Below are 19,695 nucleotides of genomic sequence, written 5' to 3'. Positions count from 1 at the left end.
TAAATAAGTGTACAAGAATTTATAGATATCATAAAAAGGTTATTTTTGAGCAGGTAAAACTTAATAATAAAAAAAGAAAAATCACAATAAACACATTTCTGGATTTTTAATTTAATAAACTTTGTGAGCAGTTTAAATTTTCCAGTTTGGACACCACTGGTCTGCACAAGTCCAATTGACAATGGAAGACTTTAGCCATGCAATATTCTTATGTGTGAATGGCTCCGTCAAAGTCCAGGCAAATCTAACTAAAACTCTGTGTGAAAGTTTGAAAATTTCACATACTGTCTCCAATTAGTCTCACTCCTTGAAAACAGGAAGGGACAAATTCTTAATCTCAACATGTGTGAAGCGTGTAGAGAAACAGACACCTATAAAAGTAGCAAATAATCTTTAAGGTATTGACTTGGAAGCATGTCACAGTTTTCAGATGTCCCTGCTGGTCCATTTCCTTCCGCTTCACACTTTGCTCTACATTGTGTTTGTCATAAAAAGTTTATGGTTGTTACATGACAAAATGTCATGTAACATTTTGTTACATGACATTTTGATATATAATATCAAATATATATAATATATATAATCATTATATGATATATAATGCGTCTGCATTATATATCATACAAGAGAGAATTAATCATATTTATTCCCCCACCCAACACCCAACACACACACACACACACACACACACACACACACACACACACACACACACACACACACACACACACACACACACACACACACACACACCTGCAGCCCGTCTCTGCTCACTGATATCCTGAATGCAGGTCAGACAGGCTCCTAGAGGACCTGCTCGACTGCCCCGGCAGAGAGAAACTGTTACATGCGGGTTTGTTTTGTAACTGTTTTTTTTCTCGACTCGTCCAATCAGAACAGCTGCTCGGCGTCACGTGACCCATTTGTTTTACGTAACAGTTTTTTTCTCTCTCTCTCTCCTCGCGCCGCTGAGGGTTATGTGTTTCCTGGACTTGACCGCCAACATTTCAGAGCAGTCTGAACTTCAGAGGAGCTGGAGGCTGAATGGCATCAGCGAGCACTTCATGAAGAGCGGGGAGACTTCCAGGAGACGCGCTCCGAATGGGGACCGAGTGTGAGAGCATGCTGCATCTGGCAGCGGAAGCTTTCCGGGCGAACAACTTCGAGCTGGCGGCGGATATTTACGGGTGCCAGCTGGCGCGTGCCGGGGACCCCGGGAGCCGGCTGGAGCTGATGGTGAAGCGGGCTGACGCGCTCGCCTTCGGGGGCAAAGTGGCGGAAGCTTTCGAGGTGTACCGACAAGCCTCCGAGATAGACAAACTCAAACCCGCTCACCTGTCCAACCTCGTCGGGTACCTGTCGGACAGTATCCGGAGACAGGACTGGGGCGGGGGCCGCTGGAGGACGGGCTCCGGGTTTGAGGACTTCTCCTGCGGGATTTGCCTGAGCTTCCTGTTCGAGCCGGTGACTCTGCCGTGCGGACACTGCTTCTGCAAGAAGTGTCTGGAGAGGGAGAGGAAGGAGAAGGAGCGGCCGGTGGCGTGTCGGGAGTGCAGGGACAGCTCCAGTCTGGCCGGCCTCCAGACTTATAGGGTGAACGTGGTGCTCAGCAGCCTGCTGGCCAAGTGGTTCCCCAGCTTCCAGCAGGCCGGCCGGCTGCGGCGGGAGGGGAACGGGCTGTACGCCGAGAGGAAGATGGAAGCGGCGCTTGAGAAGTACAACCAAGCCATACTGACAGGTACTAGTCTCGACCAAGTTTGAGCTCTTTAACTTGTGTTTATTCACGCTGTGTGGCGTTATAAAACACTCCGTCGTTGGCTCAGAAAGTGTGTCACGGAGTGAGCGGCAGACCGCGGCTCTCCGGCCTCTGAGGGCAGCGGCCGCCATGTGTTGGATAACACGGTTATGTAGGCTGGGCCAGTGGACCAAACATTACGTCAGCACGCAGCCCGCCTCACTCATTGTGTAACGTGAAACAATGAGACAGTAAATATAGGTCAAGGGTACCACTGCAGGTCACGTTAGTGAAACATGAAGTGGAAACTTTATATGTAAATGTTCAGTTCATTCTGTTGCGCTCTAATTTGAATTCAGATATATAAATAAAACAACCCTTTTTATTTTATTTTTTTGCTTCGTTTTTTTTAGCGTTTTATAATCATACAGTTGAACTGTGACCTAGTAACACAATTTCAGTATCAACAGGTATGTTTTTATTGTAAGCAAAGGTCCGCTGTGACTGGGCAGCATGCCCTGACCTCATTTAGCTACCAGCGGCATGCTTGTGTAAGCTGATATCTGGCTCAGTAATGTGAGTCTAATTGCATGCATCACTCCTGTATTTCCTCTCGCAGATACATGCATTAGTTGTCCTCGAAGCTTGGCACATTTTGTCCTTTTACAGCCTTGAACCTCAGTGTGTCTTATCAGGATTTCAAGTGATAAGACACACTGCAAGAATAGAAGGTATTCTTGGAGTTGGAGGCAAAGTTGTGTTGAGACCACATTTTATTTTTGGGAGTTTTTCTTTCACTATGAGGTCATGTGAAAGTCAAACGGTAATGGGGGATCACTGCTCCACTAATAAACTTTGACAAAAAGAAGGGCAGAGAAAAAGATAAGCACTTGCTCTACTGCTCAGCCACCTGATACACCGTAGTTAAACATTTTTATAAGAAGTCAAATCCAAATCTGATTGAATAAAATAATTATTTGTTTTTAGGATAACCTCTTCTCCAGTTTTGTTCTATATTTATTTTCCTTGTTGATTTACAAAGATCATTGGAGAGTAAAATAGTAAAAGAAAGAAAGAAAAATAAGTATATCTCTAATAACATGTGTAACCAATATGGATTCCACTGAAGTCGCAGCTTAGTTTTAAGACGTTCAACCTTTGACTTCTGGGTTCCCAGCACTAAAGCGTGCAGCTCCCTGCTCGGACAGACGCAGATTTAACGTTTAGCCTAAATAAATCACATTTTCCAGCCTGTTGTTCATATGATCAAGCGTCGTCTTCGGGAGAGAATAATCCAAGCCTGGACCACAGTTGTTTCCCAGGAAATATTACATAAGATTGCAAACGGAAGGTTTTCCATGTAGGCTGAAGTACTTGTTTTGTGAAGAACAAATGTGGAGTTTAGATGTCAGTGGGATACCAGGACAGAATGGTGTGAGATGCTCAGGAGGAGAGACATTAAGGTGGGAAGACACCAGCGTCGTTGAGGCCATTAACCAGTCGGGGAATCAGATGTCAGCATAAATCAAAGTTTCAAAAGAAATGGGCATGTCTAGCATTAACAAGGAATAAAACAACAGACTCAATTACAGCCTATTTATCCATATGCCACTAGAGTGAAAATGGTTGGATTAATCATGATCAATCGATTATTGAAATAAGTGTCAACTACTGTAGTAGCTTTAGCTAAAACTGCCACTTCATTATGAGATGAAACTCTCTTATTAATCACCTTTTTCTGTCCAATTATTAATTGATGAATTAAAAAAAAAGAATAGGCAACAGATCAGCCTTACACTGTACTGATGGTAGGTGAAGCAAAAAAGGCATAAAAAAGTGTCTTTTAGCTGCAGATGCATCTTTTATTACATATGAGAAAGGACATGCGTTTTAGGTAACATTTTTATTTTCTTATTTCGAAAAAGGAATTATTAGTTTACTTGCATATTTTAACTATTTTACAAAAATAAGCCTGACTAAATGGAAAAATCTGCAGATTATGGCATTTTAAAAACTAATAACTCAAACATCAGAATAATTGGTGGAATAAATGATTAGTAAAATAATTGCTAGCTGCAGCCCCACATCCTACCTGTTTTTCAGATTATCTTCCCCGTTGTGTGACTCATAGTTTATAATGCAATCATCACGAAAAAAGACTTGTAAAGTTGGCCTCCTACTTCTCATTAGCACATGTCTGCAAAGTTCCTTCACCGCTAATCAATATGTCGTATGTCCTACTTGGACAGAATTGCATGTATAAATAATCCCCCGTGGGCCTTTTCAAATCTTATTGGTGTGAGCAAATTAATATGCGAGGCGGAGAGCGCTTCGCTGTGATTCTCGCAGGGCCCGGCTGCAACATTTGCATAAGTTCTTATAGTTATGAAACCTGCAATATGGGTGACCTTGATAATGGTGCATGGTTTTGTAAGGCAGCAGTCCTTTTTCATAACACATTCTGGAACGTGGAAGCTGGTCCATTTTTTTGTAGGATACCCTTCTGTCACATAACCATGGAGCATCTATGATTTTCAATTAAAGCTTTAAGTGTAACAACGGTTCACACTTCACATAAGCAATTAGCCTCATGTGAAGAACAGAAATCCTTTGGTGCGTTAGAAGTTAGAAGAGTTGAAAATGCAATTAAAAAGAAAACGACTCATCGTTGTTTTTGCAAATAAAATCTGAAAAGTGTGGTGTGCTTTTGCGTTCACCCCACCTGAGTAAATAATTTATACAACCATCCTCTACCAGCTTAATGAATGTTTGCCAGCTCTAGTTTGCTCAGTCAAAGTGAGTTGGAAAACGTCTGTGAACTGCAACATGCAGGTCAAAGGCTTGGACTTTGACTGGGCCACTGCATTGATTGCCGCCCAGTTCATCAAGTCTTTTGCAACAACCTACAGGTTTTCTGCAAGGTTTGTTCTGTACCTAGAAGAGGTGAGATGATTCACTGTGATCAATCGATTATTGAAATAATCATAAACTAATTTAGTAATTAGTTAAGTGTTAATTGGAGTATACATACTCCCAAAAAGGGCCAGTTGCTGAAAGAACAACACACTCAGAGCAATAATTAAGCCATAACTGTTATTTGCAGGATGTGGCAATTTATTATTCAACTAATAAAATAATTGTTACTTGTAGCTCTAATATCTAGTTTGATCAATTTTTATCACAGATTTTCTGCCATTCGTAGCCGTTAACATGCAGCTAAACGGCTACGTTTTGGTCTCACCTGGATGGTCTGGCTTCTTTAATTGAACAAGTGAGATATAAGTAGTGTATTGCTCCCATCTACTATGAAACGTCCCTGAACATTTTTGCCTGTCTCCCAATATTTCTGACCTCGAAAATGTATGTTTCCGTCAAACATGGCATTTTGTTGCCTGACAGTTATTCAACTAACAGAGCAATAAAAATCATCCTCATCTCTAATTTGTGTTTGTCTCACAGCACCCACAGACCACATCCTGTTTAGCAACCGCTCTCAGATCCACTCCAGTCTGAAGCACCATGACTGGGCTCTGAGGGACGCAGAGACGGCCTGCAGACTGATGCCCTTCTGGTCCAAGGTAAGACCCACGTCTTTCTTGTTTGGCGTCATTTCATCACAGTTGGAATGGAAAGTGATGGACTGTCTCCGTGGCGACAGGGTCACGTTCGTAAGGCCCAGGCCTTGGTGTCATTGGGCAGGACTGATGATGCTCTGAAGGAGTACCTGATCTGTCTGTCCTTAGAGCCGGACTGTAGACTGGCTAAGGCTGAAGCTCACAAGGTAAGCATATCTTTGATCACTTCAACATGGCTTTACTGTAGGGATGAAATGATTAATTGGATTAACCACGACCGAATACTGAAATAAATGCAAACAAATTTTATTATCGAATAATTGTTCAATAGAATATAGTGACTCAAAACAAAAAGTCATTTTCTGAAACAAAAAAAACACGTGCAAAGGAGAAATAAAGCCAAAACTGCATCAAACATATAAACATTTAAGAGAAAAGAATGGAATTATTTGTTTATTTACATCTTTTAACACATTTCTAATGGTTATGTAAAAGATAGAAGTGGTGACTTAAAAAAACATCTGCAGAATGTGCCATTTAAAAACAAAGCTGATTAATTGAATTATCGATAGAATAATCGGCTTCTAAAATAATTGTTAATTGCAGCCTTACTTCAAATTTTTTTTAAACTTTATTTTTATTTATTTTTAACAACACATGTCCACAGATGCATTCATCTGTCTCTTACCGACATATATCTTCTGCATTATAACTTGACAAAAGATGAGACATCAAATGATCTAACATAGGCAATAAGGAATACATACTAGTACAAACATCACACAAGAACAACAAAATAAAAAAAATAAAAAAATACAAGACACACAATTAAATCCCCTCTGACATAAGATGGTCCTCACATTCTTAAACAGTATGGTATTTTAACTGACCCATGGGTACATACAAGTGCCAACGGGCAATCCTGTAAGGGCCTTACTTCAATTTTAAGAATTTGTCTTCATCAGTATGAATCTGTAGGGATTTACAACAAAGTAGTCACTTGAACACTGCTTCTCTGTCACCTCACAGCTTCTAAGTGACTTCCTGGCTCCAGTCGTCCATCAGGTGCCTGAACACATCTCTGGCTGCGCCAACTTCCTGTCTTCCAGAGCACACATCAAAAGCAGCATCACTGAACCCATCCAGGTAAGGGAGCTCCTCCTCCGAAATCAGCCTGACATCTTTTCTTTCTCCCACTTCCTTCATGGACTCTTGTTCTACTGCTCTTTCCATTTTTAGACCGTCAGTCCTGGGTTGCTGTTTACAGAGCTTCCTCCATCAGCAGCTGGGAGGTCCAACAGGAGTCTCAGAGAAACTGACACAAATGTCCTTAAACGAAAACGAAGAGACGTGGAAGAAGAGGCGAAACCACAGGAAGAAATCAGCCACCAGAAGAAATCCAAGTGTGGTGAGTTTACCACCCTAGCACAATCGTGCTATTTCTCCTATGGGAGGGTGTGTTGTTCACCATCTGATTGTATCTCCTTGTAGAACCAAACCAGGGCCTAGATTCTTTAGACGCCGTGTCCAGTGACTTCTTGGACCCAACAGATCTGGAGTGTTCCCTCTGTATGAGGTCAGCCTATCAAATGCGTCTTTTACTATTCCACGCCAGTCACAAGAAAACTATCTGGAAAATAAGTTAATTGGGTTTTGGGTGTGTCTCCTGTCCAGGCTGTTCTACGAGCCGGTGACAACGCCATGCGGGCACACTTTCTGTCTTCAGTGCCTGGAGAGATGCCTCGACCACAGTCCAAAGTGTCCACTGTGCAAAGAAGAGTTGTCTGAGGTGTGCGCTGCGTCACATATATGACATTTCTCCCAATGTCTGCCTCTGCTTCCTCTGATTCATCAATTCTCCTTCTGTGTTTCCATCCAGTACTTGGTCCAGAGGCAGTACTGTAAGACGGTGTTAATGGAGAACCTGATCTCGAAGTATCTTCCCTCCGAGTTCATTGAGAGACAGAAAATACATGAGGAGGAGATGGCTGAGCTCTCCAAGTACGTCAGTGATCACCCTCTACTCCTCTTCTCTCCGCTTTCTTCTTGACTTTTTAACTGAATTTATCGTCTCGTCTTCCTGTTTTGGTTTAGCCTCAATAAAAGCGTGCCTATATTTGTGTGCACCATGGCCTTCCCCACCGTGCCGTGTCCCCTCCACATCTTTGAGCCCTGCTACCGACTGATGATTCGCAGGTGCATGGAGACGGGAACCAACTGCTTCGGCATGTGTCTGGGAGACGACCTCAAAGGGTTAGTGGCAGAGGCAGCATGTCTTCTTGGCGCTTCTTGAAATTAAAATTGGCGACTAAAACACAACACATCTTCCCTTTTGCCCACAGATTCGTCGGGTACGGGTGTCTGCTGGAGATCCGCGACGTCAAGTTCTTCTCGGACGGCCGATCAGTGGTGGACACGATCGGCAGACGGAGGTTTAAAATCATTCAGCACCGCGAGAGGGATGGATACAACACGGCAGACGTGGAGTATCTGGAGGATGTGAAGGTGGGATGAGAACTGAGAGGGAAGGAGCTTCAGACAGACCTAAAAAAGGAGGTTAAAGATCTAAGTTGTGCCTTTCATGTATTTGCAGGTGGAGGGCATAGCGGAGCGTGAGCTGCAGTCGCTACATGACACAGTGTACGACCAGGCTCTGGTCTGGGTCAACTCTCTGAAAGCTGAGCAGAAGCAACGCATCGAAGGACACTTTGGACCAATGCCTAAGAAAGACCCCGAACTCCAGGTATAAACACACTTTTTTTTGGGATGAACCCAGCATCCTAGTGAAGACGAGTATTTCATGGAGGTAGGATTGTATGTTGCCTTGTGAGGATTTGCTGGAACACCTCATCAGCACCTCATGGTTGGAGAGCGAGGCTAGACACAGGAGGACCGCTAGTTTGTAATACTCAACACAGTATTTACAGTCAATCTCAAAAGTCCATTCCATTGACATGGACTGTCTGTTTTCTGACCTTTTCCTTTTTTCTGTTTGATTCTGTCAGCTGAAATAGACAATATGAAGTAGAAGGTGCACTACATTTATAAGCTATTGCTAACTTAAACCCAACTTCAACTGAAAAAATAATTGCTAAAAGGCTAGCCTGTTAACATCGAACACTGACACAAGGGTAACCCTTGCTCATATTAAAGCAGAAATGAAAAAACATTAAATAAACTAGTTACAAAGTAACATTAGCTAAAATTGGCACCAAAAACCCTCATTTGCTATGAAAGTGATAATTAACGATCGTTAACGAGTCGTTTTAACTCACCTTTATCACAAACTGACAGGTATCAATGAAACAGAAAAGTAACTGCTGGGAAAGGCTAACAGTCCTAAAGACCCTCTTAGTGGCCCAACAAAGTGCCTGATGTAAAATACAAAGTTACATAAAAATATATGAATTTAGCATTTATAATTAAAAATCCTACTTTGTTTTTAAATATGTTTTACCCAGAACTACTCAAATGTCCTGGTTCTTTTTAGGTTTTTTTTTTTTTTAATCTCCTATTATTATTAATTTTCTATCCAATTATTAGAATTGGCTGAGCTTTTCACACGTTGATGCTGAAAGTACGTTTTTGGCCACAGATGCATACAAATGATTGAGTGCTTACTAAATAAATGCTATGTGAATGCATTATAGGTAATGAAATGTTTTTCTTATTTTAATGTATAAAATAAGTGGTTAAATGAAAAATGTGTCAAAATCATTGTCATCCGATTTCAAACTGATTGTCTCTGTTCTCCCTGCAGGCCAGCCCCAACGGCCCCTCCTGGTGCTGGTGGCTACTGGCTGTTCTCCCGTTAGAGGGCCGGGCCCAGCTGCCGTTCCTGGCCCTCACCTCCCTGAAAGATCGCCTCAGCGGCATCCGCAAAGTCCTGCTCTTCATGTCACAGAGCAGGCCCCGGTGACCTCACATAACGGCCTCAACAAGCGACGCACAAGCGCACAACACCCTCGCCCGAGAGCAGCCGACGACCAGTTCTTCTGTTTCTCCGCACAAGTAACAGCCACCGTTGCACTTTGACAGCAGACTTTATGAAACAAGGAGTTTCTCAATCGAATATCTTCCTCGTGCTACTTTCACTCGGCACAAACAGCAGAGGACTCGCAGAGCTATGTTTGGTGAATGAACTGAAGTGCATGTCAATCATGTTTTGCCACAAAGTTGCAGCTTGACATAACAGCGCTCACTCTGACTTTCTCTCTCTGTGTGTCATTTTCGTCTGTCTACGTTCCAGCGAGTTTCTTCCTGTTCCTGCAGCAGTCTGTATTCTGTAGTTTATTTGGAGCTCAGCAGGCAGCATCCCCCAAATGGTCAATCTGCTTTAAAGCGACACCAAAAGCAATTCTTCCTGTCCAGATAAGTTTGAATTTGAATTAAAGCAGTCAATCTGTTCAAATGGATGTAAAACAAAAGAAAAACAATTCAACATGTTTGTTTTTTTTGTGTGTCAATGCATTCAATAATTAGTTTTGATATCTCAAATAGTATTGCTTTAGTAATAAAATAAACTTACCTTTTAAAGCCACTTACTGTAGAACCCCATGAAATGGGTGAAAACTGCTTTGGGTTATGAGTGACGTTATGAGTTTCAACGTCACAATTTTGACTTTGGAGGTTTGGAAATGATGAGAATGTGCTTTATGACTTTGATTTTCATAAGTACAGGGACTTTGAAACTCATTTATGACTTTTCATCTCATAACTATGCCTTAGTGTTGTTTCTTTTCTTCCAAGTAGCAGAAACGAGCTTCCTTCAGCTTCTGAACTTCCATCCTTTGTTTTTCATCCACCTAAATAACATCAGACTGAACCGTCATATAAGTTCTGCTTTAAGGCTCCCAATCTTGTTGGTCTGTGATTTGTTGTTTTTTAGCTATTATTTATTTGGTTGTTATTTATGCATAAAGTGACATTGTTTACATTATACATTTAAAGAGATGCTGGGCTGCTCACTTTCCTCTGATCCAACTTCTCGTCAATACAGTGGTTATCAGTGTGAAGCTTTAAAAAGGAGCTGCACTGGACATTTTTCTTTAAAAAAAATTTTTTTTAGGGATACATATTTAAAACAAAATAAGAATTTTATTGGACATTTTCTTCCACTTTATCCGGGGTCGGGTCGTGGGGGTCGCAGCTTCAGAAGGCAGGCCCAGACTTCCCTCTCTCCAGCCACTTCTTCCAGCTCCTCCGGGGAAACCCCAAGGCGTTCCCCAGGCAACGAGAGACACAATGTCCCTCCAGCCGAGAGACGCAGTGTCTTCCCCTGGCCCTCCTCCCGGTGGGACGTGCTCGTGACACCTCACCGGGGAGGCGTCCAGGAGGCATCCTGACCAGATGCCTGAGTTTTTTAACCACCTCGTGAGCCCGAGGTGGTTATTCTCCGCCAGACGTTCCCAGCAGGCCGTCACGACATGTTTGGGCCTGTCAGGTCTGACCGGGATCCTCCCCCACCACTGGAGCCATTGGACATATTAAAATAGTCTCTGTTAAAGGCCAGTGCCTTTTGTTCTCACACAAACAAGCCGTCTTTAATACACAGCAGACTTCAGGATACAAACCAGACTTGGTTCCACGTCGCTTCATCCCAGTTTTACTCACAAGGAGGTTGAAACATTTTTCCGCATCAAATGAAACAAGAGGAAAATACTTTAGAGGGAAAAACATGTCGCTGATAACAAATCTTGAGGCCTTGCTCTTGTCTGTGATTGTTTTTTGCACAAAAGCAAATCTTTGAAAAATGTACGAGATTGTTCGGCTTTACCTTTAAAAAAAATCTTTTATTTTGTATGCAAAAGTTTGATTTCTTCTCCTTTTTTTTAATACATGTTTCTATGTCAAAGTAGTTCTTTGTATTTAAAATGTTCTTCGCTTTTCGGTGTGTTTGTCTGGTGTGTCGGTGGATGTCTCTCGTCAGTTCATCCACTAAAGGGTCAAAGCAACGTAATGCCAGACATTAAAGAAAGAAGGTTGTTGTGCAATTACATGTGCTGTAAATGAAGCATTTAGGCATGGGGTGGTGTATTAAAATTCTAACAGCGCTGAGTGAAATCACCGCTGTATTATGTTATTTTTAAAGAAATCAACCAAAAATGTACATGACTTTATTAGGCGATTCTCTTTTAGCTTCCTCACTGTGACCATTCATGTTTTTAATAAATGAAAACATGTCCAAATATCTGACTTTCTCTTCCTTGAGAGAGGAAAAAAGAAAATGTGGCAGTCTTCACTCAGCCAGCTGACCAGCAGTGCGCAACAGGAAGGAAACAACTGCTCTACTCCTCCAAGCAGCTGGAGAAAACCGTAACTTTTGAAGTTATACCTGGTATAACTGAATATTTCAGGGTGTTGTGTGTGACAGTTTCAATGGGAAATGTATAGAATGACATTTTACTAATTAGAAATTATCCCGAATACAAGGTAGTTGTCCACTTTTCAATGTTATTTATAGAAACGGGGGGAAAAAAATCAATATTGCTAGTATATGCAGTACACAAAAGGGAATACATAATTAATTATAGAAATGTCCAAAGTAAAATCATAAGTGAGATTTATCTGGTAAACTTGTGTCTGGATTGATGTGTTCACACTGACTTTATATGATGATCCAGTCTGCTTGTCCCAGCGTGTTCAGAGAGTGAATATGGTAATGAAGGAAACTCATGTAGCAACAATAAAGCCTGAATGTTTCACTAACATTTTGGTCGGATTTCCTTAAACTGTACTCGTCCTGGTTTGATGAATTAATGGAGCATTACTAATGCACTCAATAATAAAAGGCAAAAGACGCCTTCGTGATTTAGTTTTTTTTTTTTTTTTGCTGTTGCCAGTACTTCCCTCTTCATCAAAAAGGTTTCAACGCAATAGCTGGCTTCCCTTTTATGTATGCACTTTGATATTGTATCCTTAATGTAACTTTTGAAAAAAACATTTTTTTTTTCAATAGCATTTATGCATATAATTTATTCCTCTGCTCCTGACATTAAGTTCTGGTTAGCTGACTAGCCTGGCAACATTAGTTGTCGTTTAGAGGAAATGAGCAACAAGACTCAAAATTAAGAGCCAAATGAGAAACAATATGTTCACTGGAGACAATTCAACGTGACGGAAATTCGCAACAGTTGATTTAAATAGTACTTAACGTTTGGGTTACATTTTAAGTTTTACTAAGTCAGCAAAAAAAAAAAAAAAAAAAAAAAGGAAGGTGACAAAATGTTGCTTTGCAATCCATGTGCAGAGAGGCATGGAGGAAATGTTACATAAAGTTTGGAGGTCAAAGCAGATTTAATTACTTGACTTATTGCACAGGTGGTATGCTAATAATGATGTTTGAATTCATTGATCCAGTGGAAGTGGATTCTTTCATACGCATTTGCTGTAGCTGCTGGACTCCATCTCGACCTTTGGCCCTGGAGGTGAATGAAACGCCCGAATTTCATGATTCGCCGGGCGTCACGCCACTTTGACACAAACACTGCATCTGTTCAGAGCACAAATGTTGCCTTTCCAAAGAGCCTCCACAACTTTGCTTAGGACTTGAGCGCCCTCAGGGGACACGGATACAATCCCTTCTCTCGTCCCATCCTGCCAAGTTCCTGGTTATGTAATCCGAACATGAGAAGGTCAACAACTACCAGCCATCGCCATGGATACTTGGCACGGCCTCGCACGCATCGTGCGTCTCGGCTGATCGACTTTAAGGCCTGCATGTGAATGCGACCGTGCAGGTGTCAGAAGTAGGCCAGGCAGCAGCAGCAGCAGCGTTACCTAACTCACCCAGAAAAAGACATCTGGAGAATCTAAGCTCGGCCCATTACAGCTTCCTGTTCTGCATGTTGAACGCGTATCACACCAGAAGCAAACGCTGGCTCCAGTCCTAGATTCATTTATGCAAGCAGGATCCCCTTTAGGTCAGCTTCCTATGCAGAGTAACACAAAACCAGACAAGAATGAATATGTGTGTGTGTGTGGTGTGTGTGTGTGTGTGTGTGTGTGTGTGTGTGTGTGACAACACTAGTTTTCCAGGCACCTTGTGTTCTATAACTTTAAGGTGAACAGGTGTGATCATGTGTTGTTTTTCCTGCCAAAACTTTTCTGATCTGGGTGTGCCCTAGTTACATCCAAGCCAACAAGTGAGAGTATTCTAGAGTATTGTCTACCGGGAGTGAAAGTATTGCACAGTCAGTGTCATACTTCATGTTTTAAAAGAGTTTTAAGCTGTGGTGCCTTTAAACACCAACCAGTGCAACTTTGATTTCCTTAAAGGGGCAGTGTTATGCATTTTTCAGGAAGATAATGCCATTTTATAATGCAATCAGGAAACCATTGTGCTTATTTCTATCAAATAGAACTTAAAAGAAATACAATTTTGTAATTCAGTGCCTTGAAATTGGGTCTCTGCCTCTTTAAAGACTCTCACCATTTCTGAAAATCTTGCCTTCAGGAAATCGTCACACCGTAGCACGAATAATAAGATCAGCCAACGCCCATTTGAACCAGGTGTTTGCTAATTGCTGCTGGCTAGTCTGAAGGAGCAGAGTGGGGGACGTTTGCTCCAGCTCTGAAGTTTGGAAACTCCAGGTCAGAGGAGGAGTTATGCCTCGAAGGCGGGGCTAGGCCCACCCAGGCATTTTGTACAGCTGAGCGGTTGCCATAGAGACTGAAGGATTTCTCAAACATGCACGAACGAATTAAAGCAACACTCCAGGTATGTTTTTAACGGAACATTACAAAATAATTTTACGTAATACGGGCCCTTCAGTGACCTTTCAGGTGATGATCAGAAATCATCTCATGCACTTCACCTCTCCGTCTTCAGTAGCTCCACTCATTGCGGCTTTCCTCTTCTACTTCTTCCTCCGATTGCCTTTTTGAAATCATAATGAAGACAGAAGCAGAAGTCACCTCAACGGTTGAGTGTTTTGTGGTAGATTTGGAAGAGGTTCTTGTTTTCTAAGAGGGCAAAGCTGCCAGTTCTCCTCGTCAAAATCTGGGGCAAATAGTTCTTGCATATTATTCATATGAAAAAAGGACAGAAAAAGACAAGAAATTTTAAAGGAGCTCAACTGTGACGCGCCACGAGTCTGTCACGTAAACTCCTGTGATTCAGAGGTTTGTGGTTGCAAGATTTAAAAAATTCAAGTCTGAAAGCTTTTACAAGACACGATTTCCTCCCCTATCGCACAAGACAGACCAAAAAAAACCCCCACACACACACACACACACACACACACACACACACACACACACACACACACACACACACACACACACACACACACACACACACACACACACACACACACACACACACAGAGAGAAGAACAAGGTCTCACTTGATTTGTTTTTGTTTTTTTAACTGTACACTTTATGTACAAGACAAATTCTCCAAAGCCAACGCAAAATAAAACGTGTCACATTGATAATGACTGTAAGACAAAAATTAAAAAAAGAGAGCAAAGCTTGGCCCTGGAGACGGGACGATGCTGGCCGCCCGGTTTCGGTCCTGAACAGGATGTTTTGCTGTGGATATTAAGCGTCTGAGGGACGCGCGCCGAGAAACGACAACAGAAGGTCTCAGGAAGCAGGAGAGGAAAGGAGCCACAAAGTTTATACTTTCATTATTGCTGCAGACCTGCTGAGGCAGCAATCAGTGATTAGTTTTGCCTCTGGAGAAAATGTTAGGCAGCTCTGCTGGAGGACTTTCTTCATCGTCGAAATAAAAAAAACAAAAAACAAAAACACCTCACACTAGGAAAGGGAAGTGCAGAACACATCGCCTCGCAGCAGAATGAAACAGACTGACTCTCGTCTACTAAATGGATGCCATGATCCTGCGTTCTTAGCTGATATTTGACTCTTAATTTAGTTACAGTCGTAGTTTCCTGAAAATGTGTCTGATTTAGGCACCTTATTTCATAATAATAGGGACAGAGAGAAATATGGATACATGTACTTGTGTGATTCAGACAGACGTGGCTGTAGAAGATGTGGAGGCAGAGCAAAAGAAGCTGTTTGTAGCTACAGGACGGCTCGTTGGAGGCCAATCAGAAAGCCCGAAGCCGGCGATACAACGTGCAAACGCAGTGCGGTGCTTTATAGTTTTTACGTTTCGACACCCAAAAACCCTGTTTGGGTCGTGAGCACCGGGAGCCGTCACTGGACGATCTGCGGCATCTCGCTCCAGGCCTTGGCCTTCTTCTTGGCGAGCGCCATCCAGGGGGGCTCATCCTGGGGCAGAGTGGTGGGGGGCGCAGCCTGCCTGGGGGCAGCCTTTTCCGGGACAGTCCTCGGCAGGGCGACCGGCGGTGTTTTGGATGGAACGGGCGGGGGCTTCGAGGGGGAGGAGCGGGGCGAGTCCGGTCGGGGCGAGGGTTTTGCCGGGGTGGGGGGCGCCGGCGGCTTTTGGAGCGGGGTCTTCGGAGGCTGAGGCGGCACTGGAGTCGGAACAGAGAGAGTCCTTCTGGTCTCCTTTTCTACCGACACTGGAGAAAAAAAAGAAAACAAATAGAGAATTTAGACTCAGTTACTACGTATGCAGTGAAACTAGCTGCGTTTCAATTGGCTGCGCACGTTGACATTCTGAAAAACAGCTTCGGTTAAAGGAAGCTGTTTGAAAAAAGGTTTTGCGTTGGGGTGAGGTGGTTTTCAGCCGTGTGAAATTGTTTCTTTTTTTTTTTCCTCAAAACTGCAATGGAAACAGTTTTGATCGTGATCAGCAACTGGATGTTACTACTGGCGAAAACGACAAAGAAGACAACAGGAAGCAGTAGTGTGAGGATAGTTTGATCAATTTCTTTTCCTCCAGAGGTCTCACATCACCGCAGTTCATAAAAACAATTGCGTGTCATTCCAACATGTTGTGTTGTAATGATTTCGTGTTGTATAGCAGACATTTGTATAAATGGGGATTACAAAAAAAAATATGGATGAATTTAGCTATTTAGGTGTCAAACTTTAACCTTGAAAAACAATGTTAAAACATTTAAAAAGTGTTTAAAATTTAGACTTGCTAATTTTGGGTGTACATGTGGATTTCTTACTTCTTAAGTTTCCCATATTTATCTGAATTCTGTAATTTTTCCTATGTTTTTTATATTGTACGACTAAGTGGTGGCAAGCACAGAGAATAGTTTTGAGACCTAAAGGTCACATTTACTCCAGTGCATCTTAAATATGTTTTCCCCCTCTTTCTGTTGCATTTTTTAAACTCTGGAGCAATTCATAGTCCAGAAAATACTGTACTTGTTTGTAGATTTCAACTTGGACGTAATCATGGCTAGTCTTTGGTCTGTTTTCCAGTAGCTGACTTTGGCCACGTGGGGGCAGTGTTGCTCCAGTGAGAATCCACGTCCACAAGAACAACTGTTGTTCACTTGAGCTCTTAAGCTTCCTGTATATCAGACGCTGACCTCTGCTGGTGGGTTCAGGCGGTTTGCTGCTGCTCTGCTCCCTGCTTGGAGGCGACGGCGGCTTCCCCTCCTGCTCCTCCTGGAGAAACGTTCACACATTGTAAATGTGCAACACGCATTAATACTGTACAAAAAAAGAATGAAAGGATTACCTTCTGGACTGTAATTTCATTGAGTGGGGTTTCTTTGTAAACCTTCTGCTTCTGTTTGGCCACAGAGATCCAGGTGGGGGGATGGGAGCCGTCGGGCGCACTGCGGGCCACGGCCGGCTCTGAAGGGACACAACACAGCAGATAGACGCCGTCAGATCACCGACTCGTGCGGACGGCGCGTGACGGGGCGGCGGCAGAGACCTGAGATGCGTCTCGGTTTGGTGCCAGCGTCTCCGTGGATCTCCGGTTTCTTGGGCAGAGCGGGCTTGTTGCTGATTGGATGGCTCGTGGGGGGCTTGCTGCTGACTGGCTGGGGCGACTCGGCCTTAGCGGAGAGTGGATGCGTCGGAGACTCGACTTGAGGCTGTTTGACAAACAACGACGAGTTTAAAGTGAAACGTTTGCGTCGGGCTCGACTTCCTGCTTTGTGTTTGCCTACCTCTGATTCGACCTCTTCTGAGCCGAACCGGAGCAGAGCCGACGTCTTCCTCAGCCGGACCCCAAACGGACCATCTGGGTTGGCCTCTGCCACTGCAGCGCTCTCTGTAGGCAGAACAGGTCAGAGTCACTGCCAGTAAACAGGAGAGTGCAGGTGGTAAATGGGCTGGCAGATGACAACCCGGCCATAGTTTTTCCTTCCACCAAACTTTCCAATAACTTCAGTTAATGATGTTGAGTTGAGATTATTATCCACAGGGGAGTCAAACTCATTTTCGTATTGGGAAATATCAAGATTATGATTGTCCATGTGAACAAATTTAAAGATAAAACATGTTAAACTGTAGAAATATGAACAAACAGCTGCCTGTGTATTCAAAGAGCACTTCTTTTAATGAAACAACATTAAACCTCTTTTCACACTGCTGCAGTTTGGAACTATTCAGATAAAAACTGCTTTGATTTGATTAATAAAATAATATTTAAGCGCACAACAGTTTTTAAAAAAATTTTTAAGGTTGTTTTTATGTGGAGCTCGTAAAAAGTTTTGGTCCCCGGGCCTTATTTGAATTTATTTTCTAATTTTCTGAGTAACTGAATTCTGGGTTTTCCTTGAGTACAAGACAAAGTGTTTCTCTTTTATCAACAATGTTTCTGTTTTCACTGATTATACTTTGTTAAAACGAGCCAGTGCCATCCAACCATTATTGCCAAGTATTATTAAAAAAAATGTAAAAGAAAGAAGCAACAAAGAGTAAATCCCCCACATATTTACTGAAAACAGCAACTGTGAAAGACCCTGCTTGCATTTTGATTCAACAATAATTGACAGATTCCTTTTTCTACAACATTTAGAATATCTAAAATATTGTCTATTTAGTATATTATTGAGGAGATAAAAACCACAAATGTCTATAAAAAAGTATATTTTCAGCAGGGCCGGATTAGAAGAATAAGGGGCCCTGGGCTAGAACCAGATTTGGTGCCCTGTCCAAAAACAAAAACACAACAAAACAAAAGCAAAGGTCAGCTTTTTGGTTTAAATAGAAACTAATTGTGGCCCTAATAGCAAAATGTTTGGTCATCCCTGCTCTAGCCTCTAACTTCATACATATTCAGAACTTCGTATTTTGTAGTCTAGTTACCATGGCAACTACCTTAAAGGCCCGGTGTTCTCACCTGGCGTTCTCCCCGCCGCTCCGGTATGAGCCTCAGCTGGAGTTGATGCTGCATAGCTCTGCGGTTTGGAGGTGAAGCTCCCTGAACTCCTCCCTCTGACTGGACTCGGTGCCAGCTCGGCCTCGGCCGGGCTGCCGGGTTCCGCTTTCACATCCCGTTCCTTCCGGGCCGCTTCCTCCGCCTCGGCTCTGCTGTCCCGGAGCGCCGGAGCTTCAGTCGGGGAGGCGGGATGGCTCTGTAGCCGCTGCCACGCCGGGGCGACGGTAAAACGGGCTTTGCTTTGATCCGTCGGCGTTGACGGAGCTTCCTGTGTGGAGGAATCATCTTGTTCTGGCGCCGATTGCTTCTCTTCTTCTTCTGGGTTTTTCACGCCTTCTCGCCGCTCTGTCACGTCAAACTCTGCGGGTTCCTCGGTGGGGGAAAGTGGCTCTGTTTCAGCAGCGAGGCGGAGCGGAGAGCTGGGTTTCTCTGAGGTGGGGGAGGCGAGATGGATGTGTAAGGTGCTGGTCTTACTGGGGGAACTGGTGGGACTCTGATCTGAACAGGAAACAGAGCGCGACTCCGGCAGGAAGAGCAGAGGAAGTCTGGAGGAAACACGGCCTTCTTCCTCAGCTTCAGCTTCCTTTTCCTCCAGGAAGGGACTTGTTTCGTCTTTTCCCAATTCCACGTCTTCTCCACTCTGATTTCTATCGGGACTTCTTTCCACGTCTTCTGATTCACGATCCTGGAGATCTTCCTCTTCTTCTTCCTCTTCCTCAGCTCCAGGGTCATTATTAAAAACTTGCTGCTCTTCGTTCACTTTGGGAACTATCTGACCATCCATCTCTGGGGTAGCATCATCTCCTTCGCCTTCCTCTTGAAACGACCAGGCAGTCGGTTCCTCCTCATCTTCAGCGTCAGGGATCCCCTCTGTCGTTTTCTCTTCATCCCCTTTAGCTTCCTCCTCTGCCTCTTCTTCATCTGTCATCTCCTCCACCTCGACACTGCTTCCTTCCTCCCTGCCTTCCACCTCGTTCTCGCATTTTTCCTCAACAGCTTCTGGCTCCTCCTTTAACTCTACCTCCTCTTCCTCCTCTTCCTCGCCGCTATCCCATTCTTCCTCCGCGTCTTCCTGCTTGATAGTTTGTTTGATTTCTTCCTCCGATTCAACTTCCTCCTCCTCCTCCTGGAAAATACGAGTGGAAAAGTGATGC

The 19,695-nt window shown here is 43.3% G+C and overlaps 2 protein-coding genes across 6 annotated transcripts in view; one reads left to right on the top strand and one right to left on the bottom strand.

The window, feature by feature from the left end:
* The first annotated feature begins 974 nt into the window (after positions 1 to 974).
* On the top strand, positions 975 to 12,120 carry LOC129362598 (LON peptidase N-terminal domain and RING finger protein 3-like). Its single transcript, XM_055034210.1, has 12 exons — positions 975 to 1,738; positions 5,195 to 5,313; positions 5,394 to 5,516; positions 6,340 to 6,456; positions 6,550 to 6,718; positions 6,802 to 6,886; positions 6,985 to 7,099; positions 7,190 to 7,311; positions 7,405 to 7,563; positions 7,653 to 7,815; positions 7,904 to 8,053; positions 9,071 to 12,120. Exons 1-12 carry the CDS (start codon positions 1,102 to 1,104, stop codon positions 9,227 to 9,229), a joined length of 2,118 nt encoding a protein of 705 aa, XP_054890185.1. The 5' UTR covers positions 975 to 1,101; the 3' UTR covers positions 9,230 to 12,120.
* A 2,531-nt stretch (positions 12,121 to 14,651) lies between these two features.
* zgc:66433 (uncharacterized protein LOC321250 homolog) overlaps positions 14,652 to 19,695 on the bottom strand; it is a 40,244-nt gene continuing 35,200 nt past the window's right edge. For all 5 annotated transcript variants that reach the window (XM_055034201.1, XM_055034203.1, XM_055034204.1 and 2 more), the window contains 6 exons: positions 18,503 to 19,667; positions 17,325 to 17,428; positions 17,087 to 17,249; positions 16,886 to 17,004; positions 16,734 to 16,812; positions 14,652 to 15,806 (listed from right to left, as the gene is read on the bottom strand). In XM_055034201.1, coding sequence (XP_054890176.1) covers positions 15,478 to 15,806; positions 16,734 to 16,812; positions 16,886 to 17,004; positions 17,087 to 17,249; positions 17,325 to 17,428; positions 18,503 to 19,667 — 1,959 coding nt within the window. In that variant the 3' untranslated portion in view covers positions 14,652 to 15,477. The remainder of the gene's footprint in view (positions 15,807 to 16,733; positions 16,813 to 16,885; positions 17,005 to 17,086; positions 17,250 to 17,324; positions 17,429 to 18,502; positions 19,668 to 19,695) is intronic.

The sequence above is a fragment of the Poeciliopsis prolifica genome, unplaced genomic scaffold (assembly GCF_027474105.1).
Source record: "Poeciliopsis prolifica strain line A6 unplaced genomic scaffold, Auburn_PproV2 SCAFFOLD009, whole genome shotgun sequence".
NCBI classification, from domain to species: Eukaryota; Metazoa; Chordata; class Actinopteri; order Cyprinodontiformes; family Poeciliidae; genus Poeciliopsis; species Poeciliopsis prolifica.
The sequence above is the reverse complement of the archived record's forward strand: the minus strand, read 5'-3'. Positions and strand labels throughout refer to the sequence as shown.